Source organism: Phyllobates terribilis, unplaced genomic scaffold (assembly GCF_046119375.1).
Source record: "Phyllobates terribilis strain yellow unplaced genomic scaffold, ASM4611937v1 Scaffold_9__5_contigs__length_417890890, whole genome shotgun sequence".
Taxonomy (NCBI): Eukaryota; Metazoa; Chordata; class Amphibia; order Anura; family Dendrobatidae; genus Phyllobates; species Phyllobates terribilis.
This window is the reverse complement of record NW_027362769.1, coordinates 64,953,278-64,980,407: the sequence shown is the minus strand read 5'-3', so window position 1 is coordinate 64,980,407 and position 27,130 is coordinate 64,953,278. Positions and strand designations below refer to the sequence as shown.

At 47.2% G+C, this 27,130-nt stretch overlaps 1 protein-coding gene across 1 annotated transcript; it reads right to left on the bottom strand.

Moving 5' to 3' along the window:
• Positions 1 to 1,593: 1,593 nt before the first annotated feature.
• On the bottom strand, positions 1,594 to 2,730 carry LOC141161296 (general transcription factor II-I repeat domain-containing protein 2B-like). The gene has a single exon (XM_073646109.1). It carries the CDS (start codon positions 2,728 to 2,730, stop codon positions 1,594 to 1,596), a length of 1,137 nt encoding a protein of 378 aa, XP_073502210.1.
• Between the last annotated feature and the right edge of the window lie 24,400 nt (positions 2,731 to 27,130).

Below are 27,130 nucleotides of genomic sequence, written 5' to 3'. Positions count from 1 at the left end.
TCTCCCTGCTCTGCCCGGAGTATAACTGTATCCGGCGTGCGCAGCTCCGGGTGGGCCACCTCAGAGCGCGGGGCCTGGGGCCACCGTCCCCTCTGCCTGCATTGTGATTAGCATGTAGTGCACAACACTCACAATCCCTTGTTGTCCCTCCGTCTTCTTTAGGAGTCCAGTAGATGGTGTGCAATCACTGTCACACAGTCTCTTTTATATAAAAAACTTTATTTAACTTTTTCTTCAGTTCAGTTATGGTCATCAACGGTATGTGCACACAATCAGTGTTCACTGCGGATTGGACGCAGCGCAAGTGAGCTGCGTGCAATCCGCAGTGACAAGATGTTACAGCATAGTGGATGGGATTTATACAAATCCCATGCCCACTATGCGTCTGTGGCACATCCGCGGAAACTGACATGCGGCGCATCTTTCCAGACCGCAGCATGTCAATTTCTCCTGCGAGTCCGCATGCAGGCTTTCCCCATAGACTTAATCTCTATGGGGAAAGTCTGCATGTGAGAAAAAAAAAAGAGGCCGGCGCGCATTGCATAATGAGCTGAAGCCAGAGGCGGCTCCTCCGCAGCCTGCTCCGGATAGTCTGCACATAACATAATACATTCTTTTGGGACATCACAGTTATAGTTTCAGCTTCCTCTACTGTCCCTTCCTGTCCTATTCTCGGAGTTAGTTTTCCCAGTACCACAGGCTTTCCAGAACACGGTCTTACTCGCCTTAGGTATGTCCCCGTCCGCTCTCCCCTCCTTGTTAGTAGTGAAGACTGGCTCCATCAGTCTTTCTACAGGCCTCAGACAATTAGGGAATTTTCCTCAGAGTTGTCCGCTTTATTGTTCCCAAAGCTGCCCAACTCTTTTTCCATCATCCGTCTGTATCTCTATTGATCTTCATCCCCCAGGGCCCTGAAATTCTTCTCAGTCTTCCTCCAGCACAGACTTAAACATTACCAACAGCAACTACAGCTCTGACTGAACTGATTCCTGACAGGAATAACTGTTGCTCCCCTCTGGCCCAAACTCCTCCCCTTTTTTTAACTGGACCAATCAGCAACCATCTCCGCTGGTCACTGGGCAGACTTCTCCCTTCACCAATGCACTGCTGTATTCACCCACTAATAACGTACACTACACTTCCTATACTCTAAACCAGGGGTGGGCAATTAATTTTGCCAGGGGGCCGCATGAGTAATTGGGATGGTTTTAGAGGGCCGGACTAATATAATTAACTCCGTTCTACCCAATACTGTATATATACATATGCTATCTTTTCATAAACAAACAGTATGTTAAACAATGCAAAGATTTAAAATACAATGAAAATACGGAGGACCTAATTACATCATTATTTAATGATAAGATGTTGAACTGCAACCAGCTTGTGATTGTTCACTTTAGAAAATTGTTAACTTTAACAGTGTTTGGAAAAAACTTGCTATTTTAGGTCAAGATATCATGTTAGTTTTTTAACGAACGGCATCCCTTTAACTTCGTAAAGAACAGAAAATTAAACATTTCAATAACATGAAAATGTTCAATGAGAGTAATCTAGCCTGTTTTGGGCCTGAACAAGTTCATTGAAGTTAGGTTAAATATCTGAGGTGGATATGCGAAGAACAGCACACAAGTGATCATCACTGAGAGAGGATCTGTATCTGGATTTGTTGAACTTCATCAGTGAGAATGTTTGTTCACATACGTAGGTAGATCCAAAGAGAACCAACATCCTCTGAGCATGCCTCCTTATGTTTGGAAAGTTTTCCTCTTTGAGAGAAGAATAAAACTCCAGCAGTGATACTGATTTAAAAAGCTCTGCCAGTAGATTGTCAGACTGCAGATCAATGAGTTCTAACTGGACATCACTGGGTGCATTATCCACACAGCATGCAAAGGGAGAGGAAATCGTGTGCATTTCACTCTCAACTCCTTTGAAGTCTTCAAATCTTCTGGAAAATTCATCATATAAAGCCGCTAACATGGATGAATACTTGTCGAGGTGATCAGCTGATGGTGTGACTTCTTTCAGTGTTGGCACGTGAGTGAGAATTTTGTCCTTCAATTGGCTAGAAAGAAACTTCAACTTTCTCATGAAAGCTGTCACCAAGCTGAACATTTCATGTGCAAAGAGGCCTTTGCCTTGGAGCTTGCTATTTAGCTCATTCATTAGTGTAGTCACATCAATGGCAAAGGCCAGATCTGCCATCCAGTGCTTATCTGAGAACTCTGGGATGTCTTTGCCTTTCATCTTACAAAAATCCTGAATCTCAGCTCTCAGGTCCCATACTCTTTTAAGCACCTTTCCAAGGCTGAGCCATCTCACAGCGGTGTGGTAGCCTATGTCACTATGTTCACTTTCTTGCTCCTCCAACAGTGCAACAAACTGTCTGTGATTCAGCCCTCTTGCCCTGATAAAATTAACTGTCTTAGTTACAACATCAACAACATGGCTGATTTTTAGCACCGACTTGCACAGCACTTCTTGATGAATAATGCAATGCAAAAATATCAATTTCTGTTCTGGGTTTATTTCATTCACTTTATCTTGCATCCGCTTCAAAAGTCCAACGTTTTCCCCTCTCATATTTGGACAGCCATCGGTTATAACACTTACTAATTTGTTCCATTTTAGGCCCAGTTTGTCCATGGATGCATTTACTTCGGTGAACAAATCACTCCCTGTTGTGGTACCTTTCATTGATCGCAAAGCTAACAGCTCTTCGGTCATCTCAAATTTTTTTGTTATTCCGCGTACAAAGATAACTAACTGGGCGGTATCACGGATATCACAGCTCTCGTCCAGAGCCATGCAAAAAAAAATAAAATCATCAACTTTGTTTTTCAGCTGAAACTCCAAATTCCCCGCAATGTCTTCTACCCGTCTTGTTACGGTTCGTCTGGAGAGGGGCACATTTGAAAATGCTTCTTTTTTCTCAGGACAAATTATCGCTGCAGAGTCCACCAAACATTCTTTGACGAACTCCCCTTCACAGAATGGCTTACTGTTTCTTGCAATTTTGTGGGATATTACAAAGCTTGTCCTGACGGCTGCATCCCTGGATGTGTGGAGCTTTGTAAAAAATCCTTGCTGCCTTTGCAGTTTTGATAGTGTAGCACCCCGAGGACTCGGCTGCTACAGGGGTATTGCACCTCAGACCAGAGGTGTGGTATTCCACTCCCGGGTAAGGATGGAGTGTGGAACTGGGCTCAGTTAGCTGCATGCACCACACTCACCCCATTTCCGGGGGACAGATCAACGGTACTCCCACCAGATAGATGTGCAGGTATGACAGTTTCTGTCCCTGGCTGGAGTGGGGGGGGGGGAGGAACATCCTAGTGGTGTAGAAGCAGACAAGGGAGGGACTCTGGGCATAGGTAGGAGCCCATTGGGTGCTGGTCACCTGGGCTCGGGTGTCAGAGGGAGTATATAAGGTGGGCACCATCTTAGGACAGGGTCTGTCTGTTCAGAGAGGAGCTCAGCCAGAGAGGGCTGACAGGGAGCTGTGGCTCAGTCTGGGCCCAGCTCCAGAGCCAGGCCTGGAGTGGAGGCCTGAAGCAGAGAGAGAGAGAAGTAAGAGGAAGAAGGAACAGAAACACCAGGAAAGGCCCAGAGACGCAGGAAGAGAAGGAACCCTAAGATCCCACAGAATAACGGGTGAAGGGTTGGCAGAACAGGGTGCCGGATCCCAAACTGGTGGAGGCCAATTATCCTTAGCCAGGAACCGGAGGTCGTGGACAAGTTTTGGCGCGACCCCTCGCCATATCTACCAGGAAGGCATACCATATAGGGTCAGGGAAACCGGGAAAGGTTTCACCACTAGAAGGCCCGAGGGAGCTGGACAAAGGTGGATCCCTGGTGGGGACGGCCAGTAGGAAGGAAGAGAGGGGAGCTCAGGACCACGCTCTGGAACTGCCTGGGAGTTGGCCGAGTCCCGCACCTGGTGGACGCAGCACGGCTCGGGTGGTCCTAACTGTGCACAAGGGACCTGATAAAGAACTGTGAGTAAAGCTGTGAAAACTGCAATTGCAAGTCTCAGTGATTCCTTGTCGCACCGGTACCATCAGTGCTGGGACATACACACCATCTCTCCCAACATCATTCTCATCCTCTGCCCTGAGGCCATACCCCTCCCATTGGGGGTTATACCATCCACGCTGCACATCCGTACCACCGGCCTCAGCGGACTGCCCTGCAGCGGCGGCTTCATAGCCGCATTCAACGGGTGGCGTAGTCGGACACTAATACCATCATACCAATAACTGCCACTTAGTTTGACACCCTGGGCACGGACCGGGTCACCGCCACGAGGACTACTACCCCTATCGGATCCGGCTCCAGGTATTCCCCGCGTGCGCAACGCTACACAACATGGCCCAGGGGGGCGCGTCAATAGCAAATCTTCAGATGCCCGTGCCTGCTCTGCCTCTGTCAAGTTCTTGTATTTCTCTGCATGTTTAGTCTCATAATGGCGACTTAAATTGTAATCCTTAAACACAGCTATCTGCTCTCCACAAACTAAGCATACAGCTTTACCTTTGGCTTCAGTAAATAAATATTTAGAAGTCCATTCCTTTTTAAAAACTCTGCATTCTGCATCAATCTTCCTTTTTTTAATGTTAGCTGACATATTTAAGGGCTAACTGTGACCCGCAGATGTCAGGGTCTACTCTGGTGCAAGGATGATAAAGCTCACTGCGTCTGCTGGGACTCCTGTGGTTCCTGATGTATCATGAGAACAGGAGTGGTACACACATACCACGTGCTTCCTCCCCTGTCCCCTGCAGCAGCCACTCTGTTCTTCTGACACTCGGGCAGAGAATCGGGACTCCCATTGGAAGAATTGTCTGCCCGAGTGTCAGAAGAACAGAGTGGCTGCTGCAGGGGACAGGGGAGGAAGCACGTGTACTCATCATTCCTCAGGAACCGGAGGAGTCCCGGCAGACGCGGTGAGCTGTGTCCCGCGGCCGGTCACATACAGAAACATTCCCCCCTTCCTTTTCATAACCAGTGTAACACAGCCCAACTCACATGCTCCAGAGACCATACAGTACGCCTGCCCTGCAGGCTCTGGAGCAGCACCAAGGCCCCCACCACAGCCCCCCTATCCCCGCACTGACTTACATAGCCGCTGCTCTGTCAGCGGTGCGCGGGATGAGTCACCGCCTCAGTCCATCCAGGGATCCCAGCTTCAGAGGTTGCGAGCTGCCCCCGCCCCCTAGACCCGCCCCCTAGCGTCAGAGAGGACGCGCCCGGCGTGTCTATCAAGCGCCCGGCGTGTCTCTAAGTCACGGCAGAAGGAAGGAACCGGAGGAGTCCCGGCAGACAAGGTGAGATCATGCATCCTTGCTGATCTGCCGGAGCGCCTCCGCGGGCCGGTCACTGACAGCCGGCGGGCCGGATGCGGCCCGCGGGCCGCCCCTTGCCCGGGTCTGCTCTAAACTCTGCCTTATCTTCTATATACTAATAGGCCACCACTGCCTGTCAGCCCCAATATTCCTATCAATTCATAACTAAACACTAAGCAATGTGCTATGCTTTCCTATATACTATACATAAATAACATTATACATTTCATTACATTACTGTCACAAGAAGACAAAAACTGTTTAGTAAGGGAGAGGTGCATGACAGCCTCTGTCACCCCCTGACAGTGAGTCCATAAATGTGGCGTAATACTCTGACAACATTGTTGACAGCAGTGACCTGGGACTCAGAAATGCTTCCAGGGGTCTTCCCCATGCTGTTCCCATGCCATTTGAGCACTGTTCCCATCGATTTGGGCAATTTTTAGGCCCTCTGCAGACCGCCTGAAAAATGCTTGAGTTTCCCATAGACTTACATTGGGCTCGGATCGAGCACCTGAGTATTCCAATGTGCTCGAACAACGAGTACCCGAGCATTTTAGTGCTCGCTCATCACTAACTGAGATGTATTACCATGTATAATAATAAAGTAATTTGTATAGTAATTCTTTAAACTGAACAGGGGAGAGAAGGGAAGGGAAGGTGGGGGGGAGAGCAGACTTGGAAACAGTAGAGGAGGTAAGGGAGAACTTAGGTCCATAGATGTTTTTAAAAGGGATCTGTCACCAGATTTAAAATGCCCAGTCTTTGCTATTATTTTATTCCATCTACTGTCTTTTTACTTAGTGCTCATTTTATGGTCTTTATAAGGCGGCGTAGCTCAAAAGATTTTCTGGGAACGGGTATTTAGACTGATGTGCGCAATTAAAAAAAATCACAGAAAAAAGGCAGCCATAATTACCAACACCAAGACACAATATAAAATACACTGTAGAATGCAGAAGCCCCCATGATAAAGGCATAGGCAACACTGGTGCAAAACTGTGATGAAACAAACACAAACCTACCATTCATGGAGGGGCTGGTCGCCTAGTATTATAAATGCACACAGATGAGGCTACATCGATAAGTGTGATACACAGTGTCTGGCTTACAGCCTATTAGTGACGCTCATACTATTAGATCAGGCGGGCTGTCCAACACTGTATGAGTGCACCCCACAAAGACAGACACACCTTATTCGTGTGCATTTGTAACACTGTACTAGACAACCACCCTTTCTATGGATGGTCATTGTGTGAGAGGTTGCTTCAGCAGTATTTTGCACCTGTGCTGCATTATATTTTATCATGGGGACTGCTGCATCCTGTAGTGCATTTGATATTGTGTCGTGGGGTTGGTAAATATGACCGCCTATTTTCTGTGATGCTTTTTTAATTTTTTGGTAAGTTGCTCGGCATAATTACTCTGAGGGATACACCCGCCCTAATAAACACCATAAAAAGTAGCACTAAATTTAAAGGTCCACATTTCTAGAATTGTATGGCGATTTTAAAAAAAAAAACAACAAGACAAAAAAACTGAAAATTCAGAGGAGCAACGAGAATAAAATAAAAGCATAAACAAGTCATTTTTGACCTAGTAACAAGTCCTCTTTAATTGTAATGTCTGCTCAAGCATTGCTGCCCTGCAGGGGGCTCACCAGCTGATTTGACAGATAACCACTGACGACTTGATCATGATTGACATTATTCTTTGTTCTGGCTTTATGGAAGTGAGATCTACCATGGATTTCAATCAAGAAACAAACCCCATGAGTCCAAGTATAGTAGATTGGAAGAAACTTTTTGTTGAAAAACTGAAGGCAGGAGAACTCAGTAACACAAGCTGCTCAAGTTGCTAAAAAAGATCATCCACATATTTTCTTTAATTTTGAATGAAGATATGATGTAATAATATTACTGATGTTACTACTGGAAGTAATGATAAACATATTCATAGTAATTTATAAAGCTCACCTGTAAAGGTACACGTACAGTTCAAAGAGAAATGGTAAACGTCAGTAGTGAGGGACACCAGATCTAGAAAGGGATTTCATCATGGTATGAGACTTAAACATTAAAGTGAACAGTAAACCAACTTTGGGGACATTTTTTTCTAACTTAGATGCATATATTTTTGGCTAAAAATCATTTTTGTAATTGGATTTCATTCAAAATTTGAAACATTTCCCACCAATATTTAATGCATAATTCTTGCTGTATTGATTTTTAGTTGACTTTTATATTTGCCTTATACACAGTTCTTTTGGCTATTAGATGATTGGTAATGAATCATTTTATTTGTTTGTTATAATATTTCTGTGCAATATTGCACATTTATTGCTATAAATCCTGGATTATATGTGCGTCCTAATAAAACTTGATTTAATCATAAAACTTTTGTACCTTTCACCTTTTGTGGCTTCTGCGTTGCAATGTCTATTGCCAGCTCCAAAGTGGGTTAACTGCGAATCTATCAGTGAGCTCATTCTGACAGGCCAATGAGACAGTTTCTAACTCTTTTATTTGCCTTTTTTTTTTAGCTCCTCTTTGCTGATTTATGCCCACAGACCACAAAAAGGTTGAATGTGCTGGAAAGCAAAGAGTCTTTAAAAGAAAAACAGTGCAAATTTGTAATGAAACTGAATTGCAAAAATGATATTTAGCCCAAAATACATGCATTTAAGTAGAAAATAAAATGTCCACGGAGGTGGACAACTCCTTTAAGCAACTAGGATAGTCCTCTATTATTGTAAATTTCTTGAAACGTTTCTGGACCCACAGACTACTTGATTACAAGTCCAAATTGTTGCAAATTCAGAATGGTACTAATCAGTTTCCAGCCTTTGAAATGTTCTTCAAATAAAAGTAGCAACATTAAATATATACTGACAGACAAATAAGTCCTTTCACGCAGCTTGAGTCAGGCACTTACTGCTTAATTTCCCAGCTGTGTCCTTCCTCCTAAGAGCTTAGCAATTATACAAGCTTGCACTTACCACTACTATTAGTCTTCACCACTCACCAGTAGACATGAAATGACCATTCTGCAATAAGTCTCTGCTAGCCATCTTCAGTGTGATTTCTACATAAATGTGGGGAGTAATTGAACTGCTTTTAGCTGTATAGACAATCTGGTACATGAGTGCACGTCTAAAGTGTCACAGATTTCCTTCTAGAGTTAAAATACACTACGTGGTCAAACTATATGGACCTCTAAACATTACAGGCCTTTGAATTGGCTATTAATGTTCTAACTCATCCAATCGGAGCTCTATAACACAATTGATTCATTTCGGACATGACTGTGCAAATGCAGGGTGTAGGAAAAAAAAACAAGGAACATCTGGATGCTACTGGACAATAGATGGACCATGGGTACAGGTACAGTCACTTTATTGAGCCTACGCGGTTCAGCAACGTACATTTGCCTTCATCAGGCCTGGAGGAATGGTAATATCTATTGAAGGACACATTTTCCCCTTAGTAATTTCACTGACCACAAAGATTTAAATCTCTAGTTTGCCCACAGACTAATTCCACACAAGTCACTCTTATTATATATCTTTGACTTCATCTTGACTTATGATCACAAGAATAGTAAAGCAGATCTTTTTCCAGGTTCTTTGATCCATCTGATTCCCTTCCTGAGTATTTGCCACATATCATCGATTTAGGTTATTTTCTGTCTGATATTGATATTTCTCTACAGATTGCACCGAAAGGATGTTATTTTGTACCTCCCGATATTCACCGGAAGGTGTTATCCTGGACTCATTATTTACTATAAGGGTAGGGTCACACTACCGCTTTTCTCTCATCTGAGAAAATTGGTCCGATTATGCTAATCAGACTCTGATCAGAGTGTGACCACTGTGTGATCCGATTTTATCAGATGAGAATAAAAAAAAATCTCCATCTTCTCCATTCAGTCTGTCCGTCTTCATTCAGTCTGTCAATGAAAAACGGATAGCACTCGGATGTTATCTGAGTGCAGTCCGGCTTTTTTCACGGAGTCATACTCATGACTGGCCGAGTGCGATCCGATAATCGGATACAACGTGTGCATGATATGATATTAAAAATATATAAAAATATTTGCACAGCCCCATAGAATAACACGGGGACAAGTGCTATCCATCCAAACAGTGGATAACACTGGTCCGAGTTATACCGTCGTGTGCAAGGCCCTTAGAAGGAGATCCTGGTGGCCTGAATAAAGACAAGAATGGAAAAGTTTGTTTCCCATTCTACCACCTGTTCTTATAGCATGTGTGGGTGTGATGGAAAGACGCATTTACAGTTTGAATTGTTTTGAAAATGTTTCAGTACTGGTATGTCATCCCCATAAAGCAAAATGTAAGTATTATTCATTTTAGGCCATTGGAGCCTCTGTTTGACATCAAAACAAGTTTTATGCCGATGAGAAAAAGATATGCGGTTGGCTGGCATTCACGTTGTAACTCTGAGTAGGCACCATGTGGAGCAGGGTGTGCCACAGTTTGGATTGACCCTTGAGATTCAATATTATTCAAATAGGACATTTTACCATGCTGTAGAGAATGCAAGAAAGTGCCACTCAGAAGATTGTGGCCACAATCTATAGAGCAGACTCCTAACATAATCATTAAGTGGCTGCAAATTATGCAGCCACGCAGGGCATACTACATGTCACCACTTCCCTCCTAATGATGTAGCCACCTTGCTTGAACAAAGAGCTAATCTTGCTTAAGAAATGTCCAAAATCCTTGTGCTACATTAGCAGTGCCTATATAAATGAGACACTGAACGCTAAGGCTGTGTGCCCACGTAGCATTTTTCAAGCGTATATGCTGCGGAATTTCCACAGCGTAAACGCTTGAAAAACGCATGTATATCCGCACCCCATGGTCCCCAATGGGATTCCGCAAGTTCTATGCACATGCTGCGGATTTTTCCGCAGCGTTTATGCCGCGTTCAAAAATCCGCAGCATGTCATTTAATTTTGCGTTTCCGCAAGCGGAATTGCCTTAGTCCAATGCATAAAAAACGCAAGGCAATTCCGCATGCGGAAAACGCGTGATAAACGCGCGATAAACGCGTGCGGAATTCCGCATGCGTTTTTCCGGGAGAGGACTTGCATTTATGCAGCAGAAATTTTCTGCTTCATAAATGCAACGTGGGCACATAGCCTAATACTTTTGTGTATTCTAAACGTTTAAGTTCTGCCTGAGGCTTTGACAGTCAGAGTTCAATTTTCCTCCAGCGCTTGCCCAATACAACCGACTCTTGGACCAAAGATATGACTAATTTACCTCCTGTCTAGGGATTCATTGCCATCTGGGTAATAGTGGATTGTTTCTCTAGAATGACAGTTTTATAGCACTGTCTGGTCTACTCTCAACATCTCAGTTGACATAAATATTTTTCAGGGGATTATTTTGCCTCCATGATTTTCCAACTTTTTATTTTATTGGGAAGTGAAGACTGTTTATAAATTCTGGAAGGAAATATGTAAAGCCATAAAGATTTCAGACCAAATGGGCTTTGTGTGACATTAGGTCCAAATTGCCTTTCTTTCTCTGTTTTTCTTGTGTTGTTCCAATACATATGACGCGCCCCCTGGGCCTGTGCTGTGCAGGGGGATACCCGGAGCCGGATCGCTGGGGGTTGTAGTTCTCCGTGGCGGTGACCCGGTCCGTGCCCAGGGCGGTCAAACCAGTGGCAGTCTTAAGTACTTACAATGTCCGACTACGCCACCCGTGGATTGCGGTCTGTGGGGACCGCCGCTGCGCTGCCGACCGCTGAGGCTGATGTTGTTTGCGCAGCCGAGTATGGGATAACTCCCCACGGGAGAAGTATTGCCTCAGGGCAGCTAATGTGGATGATGGGAGTGATGGTGTGAGTGTCCCAGTACTGATGGTGCTGGTGTGGCGATGAACCACAGAGACATGCAGTTGCAGTTTTCAATGCTTTACTCACAGTTCTTTATCAGGTCACTTGTGCGCAGTTAGGACCGCCCGAGTCATGCTGCGTCCACCAGGTGAGGGGCTCGGTCAACTCCCAGGCAATTCCAGAGCGTGGCACAGGGCTCCCTTCCTTTCCTTTCTCTGGCCGTCCCCACCAGTGACCCACCTTTGTCCAGCTCCCTCGGGCCTTCTCTGGGCACGCTGATCTCTGCGTCCCTGACCCTATATGGTATGCCTTCCTGGTGGATGTAGTGAGGGGTCGCACCAAGATGTGGTAACAACCTCCGGTTTTGGCTGAGGATTAGTCGCCTCCACCAATTTGGGTTCCGGTACCCTGCTCTGCCAACCCTTCACCCTGTATCTCCTGGGCATATGGGGTTCCTTCTGTCCTCGTGTCTCTGGGCCTTTCTCTGTGTTCCTCTCTTCCTTTCTCCTCTGTTCCAGTTCCTTTCTTACTTTCCTTTCCGTTCCTTCTCCTCTCTCTTTCTGCTGTTTCTGGCCTCCACTCCAGGCCTGCCTCTGGAGCTGGGCCCAGACTGAGCCACAGCTCCCTGTCAGCCCTCTCTGGCTGAGCTCCTGTCTTCTTCTCCTCCTCTCTGAACTGAACACTGTTCTAAGATGGTGCCCACCTTATATACCTCCCTCTATGTGTGAGCCCAGGTGACTAGCAACCAATGGGCTCCTATCTATGCCCAGAGACCCACCCCTATCTGCTCCTACACCACTGGGTATTCCACCCCCTCCCCACTCCAGCCAGGAACAGATGCTGTCGTGCCTGCACTTCTGTCTAGTGGGAGCACCGTTGAGCTGTCCCTCGGAAATGGGGTGTGTGTGATGCATGCAGCCTACTGAGTCCTGGTCCACACTCCATCCTTACCCGGGAGTGGAATATCACACCTCTGGTTTGAGGTGCAATACCCCTGTAGCAGCTGAACATTAACTGTTTAAACATTTGACAACTATTTATAAGGGTTATTCACAGTTCCTTACATACCCTATATTTTCCAGCGAGCGGGTATCTGCCCCCTAGTGCTCCGGGTTGACCTACGTAACCCACTGTCTGGTGGTGGTCTAACCTGGCTTTCTCCACTAGCATTTAGGGTACAGTTACTAGCTGGGTTTACAGGCAGTGCAGGCAGCTGTCTGCGGGTCCTTTGGCTTACCGCAGGCCTGGCAGGCTCACTGTTAGCAGAGGGTTGACTCTCCTGGGCTGCTGGTATGGGTTCTTCTGCCTCTGGGGCTGCTTGTTCTTCTGATTCTTCCTGCTCTCCTGTAGGTTCCTGCTGGGTTGGTTGAAGGAACTGTAGGACGGGTACCACTATTGCATCATTTATCCGAGTCCAGGACCGGGGAAACTCTCCAAGAACTGTGCTGATCATTTCTTCCTTGTCCTCTGTGGGTTCAAGGTCATCTTGATCTTCTCCTGCACTCTGTAGTTGCTCGGGGCACCTTTTTAGGTGGTCTCTGGAGATGGTGCTAGTGGTTTCTCCTCCATCCTTGGTAATTACGCATACCTTCGGGTTGTTGTGGTTGGACTGCAGTACTGTGTACGGGTCTCTTTCCCACTGGTCATCTAGCTTGTGAAGCCTTCTCTTCCGCTTCAGGACCTGCTCGCCAGGTTCCAGGGGACCAGCAGGGGCGTGTTGGTTGAAGAGCCTCTCTTGCTTTTCTCTCGCTTGAGCCACACTCCTCTCCACACTCTCCTGTACCTTCTTATACTGTAGCCGCCATTCCGTGTCCCAGTCCGCGTCTGGGGAGGTGTCCTCGGGTGTCAGGACTCCCATCTCCAGGTCTACCGGCAGCTTACCTGGTCTTGCTCGCATCAGGTAAGCCGGGGTGAATTTGTAGCATTCACCGGGATATGGTTGTATAAGTCTATCAGGTCTGGCAGCTTCTCCGGCCACAGGCTGCGTTCTTCCAGGGGCAATGTCTTGAGGAGATCAATGATGATATTATTCATTTTCTCACACAGCCCGTTGGTTTGCGGGTGGTAAGGCGTTGTCCGAATCTTCTTACAGCCTTAGAGGTTGCAGAACTCCTGGAAGATTTCCGCCTCGAACGCTGAACCTTGATCTGTCAAGACCTGTTCCGGATACCCGTGTGGACGGCAGAAGTGTTGTTGGAAGGCTCTGGCCGCTGTTTGGGCTGTCAAGTCTTTAACAGGAACCACCACCACAAACCAGGAATAGTGATCCACTATTGTCAGGGCATAGACGTAGCTCGACCGGCTTGGAGCCAATTTCACATGATCCAGAGCTACCAGCTCAAGAGGCTGCCTGGTGACGATGGGCCTCAAGGGTGTCTTCTGGCTGGTACGGTCCTTCCTTCTGAGGTTACATGGGCCGCAGTCCATGCACCACTTCTCTATGGCCCCTCTCATACCGATCCAGAAGAACCGCTCTCTCAGTAGGAACTCCAGTTTCTTCCACCCGAAGTGTCCCGCTCTGTCATGGTAGGCCTCCAGGACCATTGCTGCATCTCGTCTTGGGACCACTACTTGCCAGGTCAGCTCGTGCATCCGGTGGTTGACAAGCCTTCTGCACAGCTTACCTTCGTAGAGGAATAGCCTGCTTTTCTCCTTCCATAATTGCTTGGCTTCCTCTGGAGCGTCCGGGCCAGGGCTATCGTCTGCCTGCGTTAAAATGTCTTTCACCAGGCGAATTGCAGGGTCACCATCTTGCGTTTCAGCCCAGCCGTGGTGGGGTAAGGGGTTGAACATGACGGTGGTTAGGTCTTTGTCTCTTACTCGGTGAGAATACTGAGTGGCCCCATACCGGTGGAACGCAGGGAGCTCTACTTCCTCCAGCTCTTCTGAGTCTTCTTCTCCTTCGGGTAGGTGGGGCATTCTTGATAGGGCGTCTGCATTGGCGTTGGTTCTGCCTGCCCGGTATTTGATTGTGAAGTCATAAGTTGATAGCCGGGCCATCCAACGCTGTTCTAGGGCACCAAGTCTTGCATTGTCCAGGTGTGTCAACGGGTTGTTGTCCATGTACACAGTGAACTTTGCGGAGGCCAGGTAATGTTTGAACTGTTCTGTGACGGCCCACACCACTGCCAAGAATTCTAGCTTGAAGGAGCTGTAATTCTCCGGGTTTCTTTCAGTGGGCCTCAGCTTCCGGCTGGCATACGCTATCACTCGTTCCCTGCCCTGTTGGTTTTTGGACAGTACAGCTCCTAGCCCCACATTACTGGCATCGGTGTGGAGGATAAAAGGCTGGCCATAATCAGGGTAGGCCAGAATTTCATACCCTGTGAGGGCCATTTTCCGCTGGCGGAAGGAATCCTCTTCCAACTTATCCCACTTGAAGGGTGGCTTGTGACTTCTGGATTTAGACTGACCTATCAGGAGGTCCTGCATTGGAGCTGCCATCTTAGTGAACCCGGGGATGAACCTTTGGTAGTAGCCTACCAACCCAAGGAATTGCCTCACTTCTTTGATGTTAGAGGGGCTTGGCCAGCTCTTGATGGCTGTAACCTTGTCGGGGTCGGGGGCTACTCCCTCAGCATTCACCACGTGCCCCAGGTACTGTACCTTTGGTTTCAACAGGTGACATTTTGAGGGTTTCACTTTCAGGCCATAGCCTGCCAGGGCTTCGAACACCTCTGCCAGGTGTTTTAGATGGTCCTCGTAGGTCTTCGAATATACAATCACGTCGTCCAAATAAAGTAGGACCGTCTCAAAGTTTCGGTGCCCTAGGCAGCATTCCATCAGCCTCTGGAAGGTCCCGGGTGCGTTGCAGAGCCCGAAGGGCATACAGTTGAATTTGCTTAATCCCATCGGGGTGGTGAAGGCGGTCTTCTCCTTGTCAGCCTCTGCCACAGGAACCTGCCAGTACCCGCTAGTAAGGTCCAAAGTAGAGAAGAAATTAGCTGATTTTAGGGCTGCTAAAGACTCCTCTATTCTAGGTAACGGGTATGCGTCTTTGTGGGTGATACGATTAACTTTTCTATAGTCCACGCACATTCTCATGGTACCGTCTTTCTTTTTTACCAGAACCAAAGGGGCTGCCCAGGGGCTACAGCTGTCCCTGATCACTCCTGCCTCTTTCATCTCTCTTAGCATGCCCTTTGCGTTCTGATAATGTGCAGGGGGTACCGGTCTGTGTCTCTCTTTTATCGGTGGGTGGTTCCCCGTGGGGATGTGGTGTTCTACCCCCTTCACTTGGCCGAAGTCTAATGTGTGCTTGCTAAAAACTCTTTCATATTCGCGCACCACCCGATAGACTCCTTGTTTTTGATGCAGGGGAGTGGAGTCAGCACCCATGTGGAGTTTCTGGCACCAGTCCTCCTTGTGTTTCTGGGAGCCATTACCCTCCGCTTGGGAAGATGGAGGCAAGGGTTCCACGGCCCTGACAGCATTGTGTTCAACAGTATACAATTTAGCTAGTGTAGCGTACCGGGGCAAGTGTACTTCCCTTTCCCCAATGTTTAAGATCCGGACGGGCACCCTTCCATGGCGGACATCAACCACCCCCCGGGCTGTCAAAATGGTGGGCCGGCTGTCAGAGTACACGGGTTCTACCATGGCTTGGTAGTCCCTCCCTCTTAACCAGATTGCGGTCCGACACCAGATCATCATTTCACTTTTGGGAGGCATGGCAATGGGGAACGGGTCGCTCATACTCACGCTACCGATCTCACCACCAGACAGTTCTACTTGTTGCCGTCTCATCAGGGCTCTTATCTCTTTCTGGAGGACCCTCTGTTGGCTGGAGCTAGCATTCATCGCCACCTGCTGCAAAATTAAAATTACTTCTGAAAGACAATTTTCAATCACGTTAGTACCCAAGGTTACTTTAGGGTGACTTTCTCGACGGTCAATGTCCACAATGATCACTCCCTGTGCCGGCAGTTCAACTTTACCTATCTTAATGGTCATCTCTCTAAACCCCACCTGTGGCACGGGTTGGCCATTGCTGGCGATGATGCTCAAGTCATCGTCTGGATAACGGGTTATATCAGTGTCACTCCAGTACTTCTTGAAAAGTACGTAGGGGATGGTAGTCACTTGAGACCCGGTGTCCAGCGGTGTACTCATGGGGATACCGTCCAGCACTACGGGTAAAACCGGGCGTCCCCCCACGTACTTATCGCGCCAATTAGATGGGCCTGGTGACCTTATGCCTGGGGGTTGGCCCTCTGCCCCAGGTCGGACCCATTTAAAGTACAGTACCTGGCTATGTGTCCTGGCTAGTTGCAACGGCGGCAAATCGGCTGTCCATCCTCAGTGTAACGATCTGCGGGCCTCCCTCTGAACGACGGGATCCTCCTCCGTCGACGCCACGCCAATTATGTTTTTTCAGTTTCTTTCAGTTGACTATATGGACTAACAGGTTATGAACTTTGAGTAACCGGGACTTTCTTGTAAAATATGTTCGGAGCTTAACCAAAGGAATGAATAAAGACTGTCAAGGACTCGGGGCAAGGACAGACCCCCACCTGGTTAAGGCTCCCCTTGTGTTGGTGAAATGGACACCCGGTCACAGATCATACTGTGACCCTCTCCTTTTGTTGGTGAAATGGACACCCGGTCACAGACCAAACTGTGACCCTAAGAACTCAATATGTGATGTTGTTTGCTATTTCCTTCCCTGTAGTGTTTTCAAGGTCATGCATAAATACCCTGTTTGTTTTTGGCCAAAAAGGCTTAGTCCCGGAGTACTAAACTTTTACTAAGGGGGAATGTGTCACCCCAGGCCTGGGTCTGATAAAGGCTGTGTCTGAGAGCAGGAGGGAGGTTCCCTGGTTAGGGACAATGAGCATATAGCAACTCCTGTCCCAGGCCAGTAGGGGGAGCTGGCTGCCCCTATAAAAGCTGGAACTGGGGGCAGGTTTAGAGAGAACTGGACGACCTAGCTCAGGAGTGAGACTAGTCCCAGAGAAGGAGGGACAGTTCAGCTGTAGCTGAGGAGGTCATGAGGCAGTGGAGAAGCCACGAGCCAGGGACGTACAGCGCGGAGAGCCTGTCCTGGCAGATTGAGAACCATCTAACCGGACATTGGGGTCCGAGGTTGTGAAGACTCTAAGTCCCACAGCAGAGAACCAACCCGCGAGGGATTTCAGGTCTCTCGGCCTAAGAAGCCCGGAGGCTCCGCCACAGCAGAAGGGACCGGCAAGGCCAAGAGAGGCCAAAGGTAAAAGGAACCCAAGTTGCAAGCCATACGGGCTAGAATACACGGCACGCTCAGGAACGTGGGCTATTATACCACAAAGAGGGGAATAGTCAGAAAGAGCATAGAGAGCATGGTAGGCCTACACCCTCACCCTGACCAGAGGGGCTTCCCGAGTGTTCTCAGACATCCAGGCCCCCTTCTAGCCGGTACTGTTGTTGGGTCATTACCATCTGTTACAATAAAGACCCTGAACTGTTTAAGCGGACTCTGCATCCTGACTATCGCGGCCGGAACTATCACCCCCAACATCCACCTACACTGCCCTGGGGCTACACACCTCCCATGGGGAGTTATACCATTCCTGTGCTGCTCACCAACACCAGCCCCAGCGGTCTGTCCTGCAGCGGCGGTTATCCCTGACCGCAATCCACGGGTGGCGTAGTCGGACATTTAAAGCACTGATTGATAGACCGCCATTTGGTCTGACCACCCTGAGCCACGGGACCGGGTTGCCACCACTACTACCCCCAGCATCGTACAGAGGCCCGGTCTCGAGTGCCCCGCGGCCCAGGGGGTGAGTCAATAGCACAGACACACAGGACAATCAGCTGACAGGGGAGAAGTAGCTCAGTGACATTGGCACTTCCCCTCAGTGATTTCCACATAGCTTCTTCTGCCCTGTCAGCTAGTTCCTGTTAGCTCAGTGACATCGGCACTCCCCCTCAGTGATTACCACACAGCTTCTTCTGCCCTGTCAGCTGGTTCCTTGTAAGCTCAGTGACATTGGCACTTCTCAGTGTTATTAATCATCCTGGGGCACATTTGCTGGAATTTTTATCACCCATAGACAGCACAGAAGCAGCAGCTGACAGAATAACACAGAGAAGTGCCGATGTCTCTGAGCTCACAGGAACTAGCTGACAGGGCAGAAGGAGCTGTATGGTAAACACTGAGGGGAAGTGCAGATGTTGCTGAGCTCCTTCTGCCCTGTCCTGGCAGAAGAGCTGTGTGCCCACAACTACGAGCTGACAGAGCTTGTGCACTGTGTGACTGAGGTAACCTGCTGATGCACTGACATACAGTGCATGGGATTCAGTCAGGAACGCGTATGTTATGTAGACTCCACCACCACCCTTGGAAAGGCATATTCAGTATCTGTCGAACTGATTATACTGTAGATTTGGTTCAGAAACAGCATAGGGGACATGTTCTTGAAAGGTTTTCTTTCAGATTTCATTTATAAGGTATATTTGAAAGATTATTAAAATTGCTTGCTCTACATTATTATTAAATAAATATTAAAATGACAGTTACGCTTTAAGCTCCTCATACACATTAGACTAATGTTGGCTGAACCTGCTGATATTAACGGGTTTTGGTCTACAGTCTAATGTGTATGGGGGCCCTAGAAGATTGGTTGTCAATGAATTTAAAGATCAGGTATGTCCAATTTCGGACTGCCAATCGTTTTGTTCTCCCAGAGATAACCCACAGCCTAACACGTCTGGCAGCAGCTCTATCATGAAGAGCACAGAAGCGCTCGGCCTAACGAGTACTCCTGTATATGGGAGAGAAGGCCAAGATGGGTGCTGGCTGAACAATCGGCGGAACCATCATTATGCCGACAGCCATCTAACGTGTATGGGGGCTTTATAGTCAGAATAACAAAATGTTTCATTAATAGCAACATTGTTATCTATATTGAACAAATAGCCCGATAAACAGTTAAATTTGCAGTTTTTTAGTAGGTAAAGAAGTCAACAACTCCTTTAACCCTAGAACGCATACCTGGGGCTTCGCAGGCCCGCCCTGTTAATTGTTTTCTATTTTCTGCAAGATTACTTTAGTTAGAATTTTGAAACTCTAGGTATTCCTCAGGTATTTAGTTGTTTGTCATTTTTGTTTGAGTTATTCCATGTTATTTGCACACGGGCCTAAAAGGCCCCAGGTATGTGAAAAAGTAGATTTTTATGGTCATGCGTTCTAGGGTTAAAGAAAAATACCCACAATTCCTGCAAAATCAGCAATTTTTTATTCCTTTTTTTCCCAAAATATACTTTTGAAGGGCCATACTAACGTACAATGAAATTTTAAAATTTGAAAAAATATAGGATGGCTTTTTCTATGCAAGTGAGACTAATGATTAGATGGCTGTTCATTTTTAGAATGAAAGAAGAATGATTTCCTTTTTCAAAACTTTCTCAGGCATCTTTCTGGGTCACTCAGCGTCTGGTTTATGATTCATGCAATTTACTGCTGAATGCAGAATCATTTTGAGCTGCTGTAAAAGGGGTTATCAGATCTTATGATATTGATGACCTATCTGTTGGGTAGGTCATCAATATCAGATCAGTGGCTGTCCAACACCAGGCACCCCCACTGATATTAAATTGAGTAGAAGCTCATCAATGGCCACTACCTAGCATATGGCGATGTTCCTTTTCCGTTCCGTATATATCCGGCTGGTGACAGAGCTGTAAACCGCGGACCGATGTAAGTGATACTTTGCTTAAAGGGGTTTTCCCACAAAGTACATTTTAATCAACACATATTTGAATAAAAATAAGTTCCACAATTCGATGTGTTTAAAAAAAATATACCTGTGCTGAGATAATATTATAAATGCCCAATGTAAAAAGTTAGAGATGCACTAAGAAGTAAATTCAAAACTAAAATATAGAGATAATATCAGTATTTCATATGAGTATAAACCAATTGGATATATAAGTAAAGGTTACAAAAAACGATGTTTCCTACCTTTTGGTATGATGATCCTTTTGTTCGCTCCAGATGAACTGTCCTGCAGAGCGTTGCACTTTGCTCAATAGAGATCCTGGCAAATGTCCTGCAGAGCATTGCACTATGCTCAATAGAGATCCTGGCAAATGTCCTGCAGAGCGTTGCACTTTGCTCAATAGAGATCCTGGCAAATGTCCTGCAAAGCGTTGCACTGTGCTCAATCGAGATCCTGGCAAATGTCCTCCAGAGCATTGCACTTTGCTCAATAGATATCCCAGCAAATGTCCCACAGAGCATTGCACTTTGCTTGATGGAGATCCCGACAGATGTCCTGCAGAGCGTTGCACTATGCTTAATAGAGATCCTGGCAAAATGCTGAAAAAAAGTCCGTCCCGTTGTACCGAGTACTGGAGTGTGTGTCCGTGTGTCCCAATATTTGGTGCACTCGTGGGGTGTATGTGTCCACAATCCACGTAATGGAGAAGGAGCTGAGCGATATGGATGTGGTGCCATTGCAAAATCTCCAATCCCCATTGGGCTTTGAAACGAGGAAGATGGGACTCTTTGACTCTTCAATCACGCCGAGGTCTAGCATCCTCTTCACCTCTGTCGAAATCACCTCACGGCGTCCTTAAGGAATCCTTCACCCTTATATGCGGTTCTATCAACACGTCATGCTCCACCACCTGTGTACGCCCTGGCAACTCCAAGAATAGGTCGCAGTTCCGTTGCAGCAGTTTTCGACACTGCTGCTTCTGGGCCGGCGATAGAGTCTCTGCTATCGTCACATCCTCCACTTTGGCTTTGAGACTGGCTCCCAGGCAAGGAACTCCCACCATTTCCCGATCTCGCCACGGCTTGAGCAAGTTCACGTGATATACCTGGTGCGGTTTTCTTCTCTCCTGCATCTGGGCGACATGCACTATGATGCTCCGGTGGGGCGTAACCTCGGCTTCCCAGGTTTCCTTGGTGATATCCAGGAGCCCTTGCGGATGTCGACCATGCAGTAGCTCGAATGAGGAGAAGCCAGTAGAGGCTTGAGGAACTTCCCTGACAGAGAAGAGCAGGAATGGAAGCAGGTAGTCCCAGTCGCAACCATCCTTCTCAACGACCTTCTTGAGCATCGCCTTAAGGTTTTATTAAAGCGCTCCACTAGGCCGTCCATTTCGGATGATAAAATGAGGTTTGCAGCTGACAAATCTGGAGGACCTTACACAGCTCCTTCATCACTTTGCTCATGAAGGGGGTTCCCTGGTCTGTCAATATCTCCTTCGGCAGGCCCGTCCTGGCAAAAATATGGACAAGTTCCATGGCTATACTTTTGGCCGATGAGTTGCTTAGTGATACCGCTTCTGGGTATCGGGTCGCACAGTCCATGCCCACTAGAATGTATTGATGTCCCCGTGCAGAGTTAACTAGGGGACCCACTAGGTCCATGGCAATCCTCTCAAATGTGACCTCTATCATGGGAAACGGGACTAGTGGACTGTGGAAGTGAGAAGAGGGAGCGGTTATCTGGTGGGGCAGGACCTACAATAATTTAGGATCTCCCGGTAGCATCCAGGCCAATAGAACCTACATATAATCCTCTCCTGAGTTTTCTCTACCCGCAGATGTTCCCCCAAAACATGCGAATCGGCCATATCTGACACCTTCCGTCGGTATAGTCCTGGAACTAACAACTGCTCCACTATCTCACCATCCCTCAGTTTGGTTGACTGATACAACAACTCCTCCTTAACTGCCAAGTGAGGAGATTTGGTGTCTGCCCCCAGCTCTTGAGCAACCCCATTACAGACAGTAACATTGTCAAACGCCCCCTTTAAGGTCAGGTCCCAAACTTGAACCGTCCCAAAGTTCTCTCTGTACACTTCTAACTCAGGGAGGTCGGCCTCGTCGGTCATCATCTCATTCTCTTTCCCGGCATGGAAACACACGGGGAACTCATCTACCTTTGATTTCGACAGGGTTTCTTCCCGAGGGATCTGGCTTTTGTCCAAGCGACTCGATATAGTCTCCTTTCTCCACAAGTCCCAAAATAAGGAAAAATATCGCCCCAATATGATGGGATGTATCAGGTCCTTGACTACCCCAACCTCATGCGACTGGGAACCACTGTCTGTTCCCATGGTTACTCCAGCCACAGAGTAGTCCTTGGCGTCCCCATCTATGCAGCGAACGCTCACGATTTTGGCAGAGATCAACTGGTGGGGAAGGGTAGCACTGATTAGGGTCACCAGACTCCCAGAGTCCAACAGTCCAAGCACCCTCACCCCATTAATGGACACTACACTCGCCTGTGAACCCTCGTCCGGTTGACAACCACACTACATGCCGGATAGGCATAATAGGAACAATGTCTGCCTAGGCTGCAGTCCATTGGTTCAGGGGACATATGACACCAGGTGGTTAACAGGATTGTGACAATGCCAACAGGCCATGTCCTTAACAACAGTCTTTGCGGGACCCTAAGCGGAATTGGGACGTCCCCCGTTTGTGAGTCTAGACCCTCTACGTGGTGAGCCCCCTTTGGGTATTCTAGTATGGAGATATGACTATGTCCGGTTTCCCAAGGGATTTCTCGACCACTTGGTACCTCTCTACTAGACCAAAGAGGTTGTCCACTTTCCGAGGGTCGCCCTGGGCAACCCAGGTCTGCACAGGCCTGGAAAGGGAGTGGATGAATCTGTCCATCACCACATGCTCGACCATAAGGGCAGGAGTGGAAGACTCTGGCTGCAACCACTTCTGGACTTGATGTAGCAAGTCAAACATCTGCAAGTGATGGGATTTATCACCAGCATACTCCCAGTGGTGGACTGGTTGGGCTCTCACTGACATAGTTACTACCAGGCGTGCAAAGATTTCGATCTTTAGCTTGGTGTACTCCTTGGCATCCTGTAGCGTCAAGTCATAGTATGCTTTTTGCGGTTCACCCGTCAAATATGGCACCAGTACCTCTGCTCACTGCTCAGCAGGAAGCTTCTCACGATCAGCCACCCTCTCAAAAACCATGAGAAAGGCCTTCACATCATCCTCAGGGGTTATATTCTGCATGGCCTGTCTTACCGCCTTCCGGACGTGGGAGTCATCAGCCGGACTTGGGGTTGGGGGGCTCGCCCTGCCCTGGATAGCAGTCACCAGAAGCTGCATCTTGTGCCCCTGCTCCTGCTGGTGCTGTTGTATTTGCTGAAGCAACAGCCTGTTGGTCTCCTTCTGGTGCTACTGCAACTGGACCAGGTGCTTAATTATGTCCTCCATGCAGCCGGACATTCCTTGCTGGCTGGCGGCCTTCACCCAGGACATATAGTGTTCCTTGTAGCAGCTACACATGTTCCTGGATCAATGCACGCATTCGACACATCAACTGTGGTAGACTGACTCGTTCAGCTCTCACAGAGGTAGACACGGGAACACTTCTTGGGTTAACCTCCTGCTGGTTTATTGGGACACGGCATAAACCACTGCAGGGTTCCAGAAAATAAACACGGCCTTTCTGGCATAACGAGAAACAAATAAAAAATAATGTATAGCACAGTTCATAAGTGAGCGGGGTTTCGCCCGCACCGGGTAACACAACAAAGTTCACCAAAAGTCCTTCTGTGGAGCTCTCTGGCTTCCACACAGGCAGTCTGGAGACTTCCTTCTCCAAACAACACCACAGAGAAAAAAAAACAGTAGCTGAACATTTAACTCCTCCAGCCACACCTTTGAGGTGGAGATATGGTGAGCAGGAGTCCAGCCCATCTCACACCTGCTACCAAAAAACCCAACCCAAGATGGCTGATTAAACTCTTCAGCACCTAACATGCTGGAGACAAGCTTCTGGGTTTCACATCACGAAAGATAATGATGTCCATAACACATATCTCCCTCACATAAATTGACAGTGACCCTGTCACACTGTATATTCTCTTTTCCTTCCTCCCCTGCCCAGGAGATGTGGTATGATCAGACTATGTCCCTGCAGGGTAAGACACAGCCATTACACAGTACACAGCAGGGGCACATTTATAAGATTATCTAACCACAGGAGCATTATTTTTAAACACATCCAGTTGTGGAACTTATTATTATTCAAAGATCTATTCATTAAAATATTGATTCTAATTAACATTGTTCGTGGGAAAACCACTTTAATTGTGGGTAGAGACTTGAGCCTGTACAGGTGCATCTCACTAAATTAGAATATCATCAAAAAGTTAATTTATTTCAGTTGTTCAATACAAAAAGTGAAACTCATATATTATATAGAGTCGTTACAAACAGAGTGATCTATTTCAAGTGTTTATTTCTGTTAATGTTGATGATTATGGCATATAGCCAATGAAAGCACAAAAGTCATTATCTCAGTAAATTAGAATACTTTATAACAACAGCTTGAAAAATGTTTTTAAAATCCAAAATATTGGCCTACTGAAATGTATGTTAAGTAAATGCACTCAATACTTGGTCGGGGCTCATTTTTTGATCAATTACTGCATCAATGTGGCGTGGCATGGAGGCGATCAGCCTGTGGCACTGCTGAGGTGTTATGGAAGCCCAGGTTGCTTAATGATTAATTGATGATATTCTAATTTAGTGAGATGCACCTGTATATAAAAAATGAAAAATCAGCTCACCATACGAAGTGGAATTCCTCTGGACATGCAGGGATTGACAGCCTGTGTTGGCAGCAGGATGGATCAACGGCAGGAAAGAGAGATTTATCCAGCACAAAATCCAGGGAAATAATTAGAAACTAGAAATTTATTTAAACATGATTAAAAAGAGTACATGTTAAAAAAATGCTCTAAACAGCATGCTATCTGACACATTTGGAACTGTGTGTTCTTATTCATACTATGAAATAAATTTCTAGTTTCTAATTATTTCCCTGGATTTTGTGCTGGATAAATCTTTCTTTCCTGCAAGAGACTTGAACCTGTATACTGAAAAATATATGAAAGAAAACTTGTTTTATTACCATGAAGGATGAAGGATAGCGGCGGGGAAAACATGGTGCAGAGAGCAGGGCGGCAGCAGTGATGATAGTCATGGTGGTAGAACAGCTGCGGGGAGGCACAGAAGAAGAAGACAGACACGAGGAATGCAGTCCGGTTACCTTTACTGCAGAGAAAGCTGTGGAGTCCGGGGCACTGATCACTAGGTCCAGGAGGGTCCGGTCAGCCTGGAAGCAATCGGAGTCCACTCCGTCAGGAGGGTTTGGAGGCCTGCCTACTGCGCTTCTCCGTTGTGGGCCCCGCTGCCTATGAGCTATCATGCGGTCCCATTTCTTCACTCCTGCCCTAAGCTCCGTACTATCAGGCGGTGCGAACCCATAACGGGTACTGCCGTCTTGGGTGCAGCTCCAGGCTCTAGTTATGCCGCTATGCTGCCAGGCTTCTGCTTGTGGCCAGAAAACTTGCAGTCTCCTGTCCCCCAGATTCGGTTGCCGGGACGTGCAATCCCTGTACGACCCAGGACTCTGGCGTCCTCTACTCTGCTGCCTGGGGTGAGCTCTCACTTGCTCTGCTGCCCAGAACTTTCTCCTTTCTCCTTCTCTCTCTGCTGCTTTCTCCCCCTCTCCCTTCCCTCTCACACTCACTGACTAACTCCTCCCCCCAACCGGAAAAGGCAGCTCCCCAAAATAGGGAGTAGAGCTCCCCCTTCAGGTCAGGGATCAGAACCTATGTGTGCATGTGGGGTTTACCTGACGTGGGGAGCTCCTCCTGCTTCCAAGCATAATATCACCTCCGGTGAAGGAGGCAACACTACTGTGGCAACAGGCCCATGGGGTGCCACATAACCATACTACAAAAAGATATATACATATAGTACAGGATAAGTATATACAAAATGTATACAAGATTATATTAGTTTGCAAAATGAAATTCTATATTATTAGAATACCAAGCACATAATAATGTAAGAGAATAAATACATAATGGAGGCTGTTCAGTTTTCATCTCAATAAAAAAAGGAATGGAAGTGAGGTCATATATATAGTATACAGTAGTATAGATCCCTGTAAGAATAAGAATTTGGAGGGTAAGTATATTCAGGTTGGTATAGTTGGTATGCTGCCCCACAGAGAAACAGAAAGAGGAATAGGGCTAATATGAGGTATAGAATAAGAAGAGTATCATTATTATTATTATTATTATTTATTATTATAGCGCCATTTATTCCATGGCACTTTACATGTGAAGAAGGGGTATACATACAAGAACAATTACAATAATCTTGAACACAGTGTGACGGTGACTGGTACAGGAGGAGCGAGGACCCTGCCCGCGAGGGCTCACAGTCTACAAGGGGTGGGTGAGGATACAGTAGGTGAGGGTAGAGCTGGTCGTGCAGCATTATTTGTGGAGTGGTGGTTACTGCAGGTTGTAGGCTTGTCGGAAGAGATGGGTCTTCAGGCTCTTTTTGAAGGTTTCCACGGTCTACGAGAGTCTGATGTGTTGGGGTAGAGAGTTCCAGAGTAGAGGGGAAGCACGGGAGAAATCTTGTATGCGATTGTGGGAGGAGGAGATTAGAGGGGAGTAGAGAAGGAGATCTTGTGAGGATCGGAGGTTGCGTGCGGGTATGTAGCGGGAGACTAGGTCAGAGATATATGGAGGAGACAGGTTGTGAATGGCTTTGTATGTCATGGTTAGGGTTTTGAACTGGAGTCTCTGGGCAATAGGGAGCCAGTGAAGAGATTGACAGAGAGCAGAGGCCGGGGAATAGCGGGGGGACAGGTGGATTAGTCGGGCAGCAGAGTTTAGGATGGATTGGAGGGGTGCAAGAGTGTTGGAAGGGAGGCCACAGAGCAGGAGGTTGCAGTAGCCAAGGCGGGAGATGATGAGGGCATGCACTAGAGTTTTTGCAGATTCATGGTTGAGGAATGTGCGGATCCGGGAGAGATTTTTGAGTTGGAGTCGGCAGGAAGTGGAAAGGGCTTGGATATGTGGTTTGAAGGAGAGTTCAGAGTCCAGGGTTACCCCAAGGCAGCGAGC

Bases quoted from the DNA above. Each gene is read 5' to 3' on its own strand.
- LOC141161296 (XM_073646109.1), bottom strand. From the start codon at position 2,730: ATGACCGAAGAGCTGTTAGCTTTGCGATCAATGAAAGGTACCACAACA.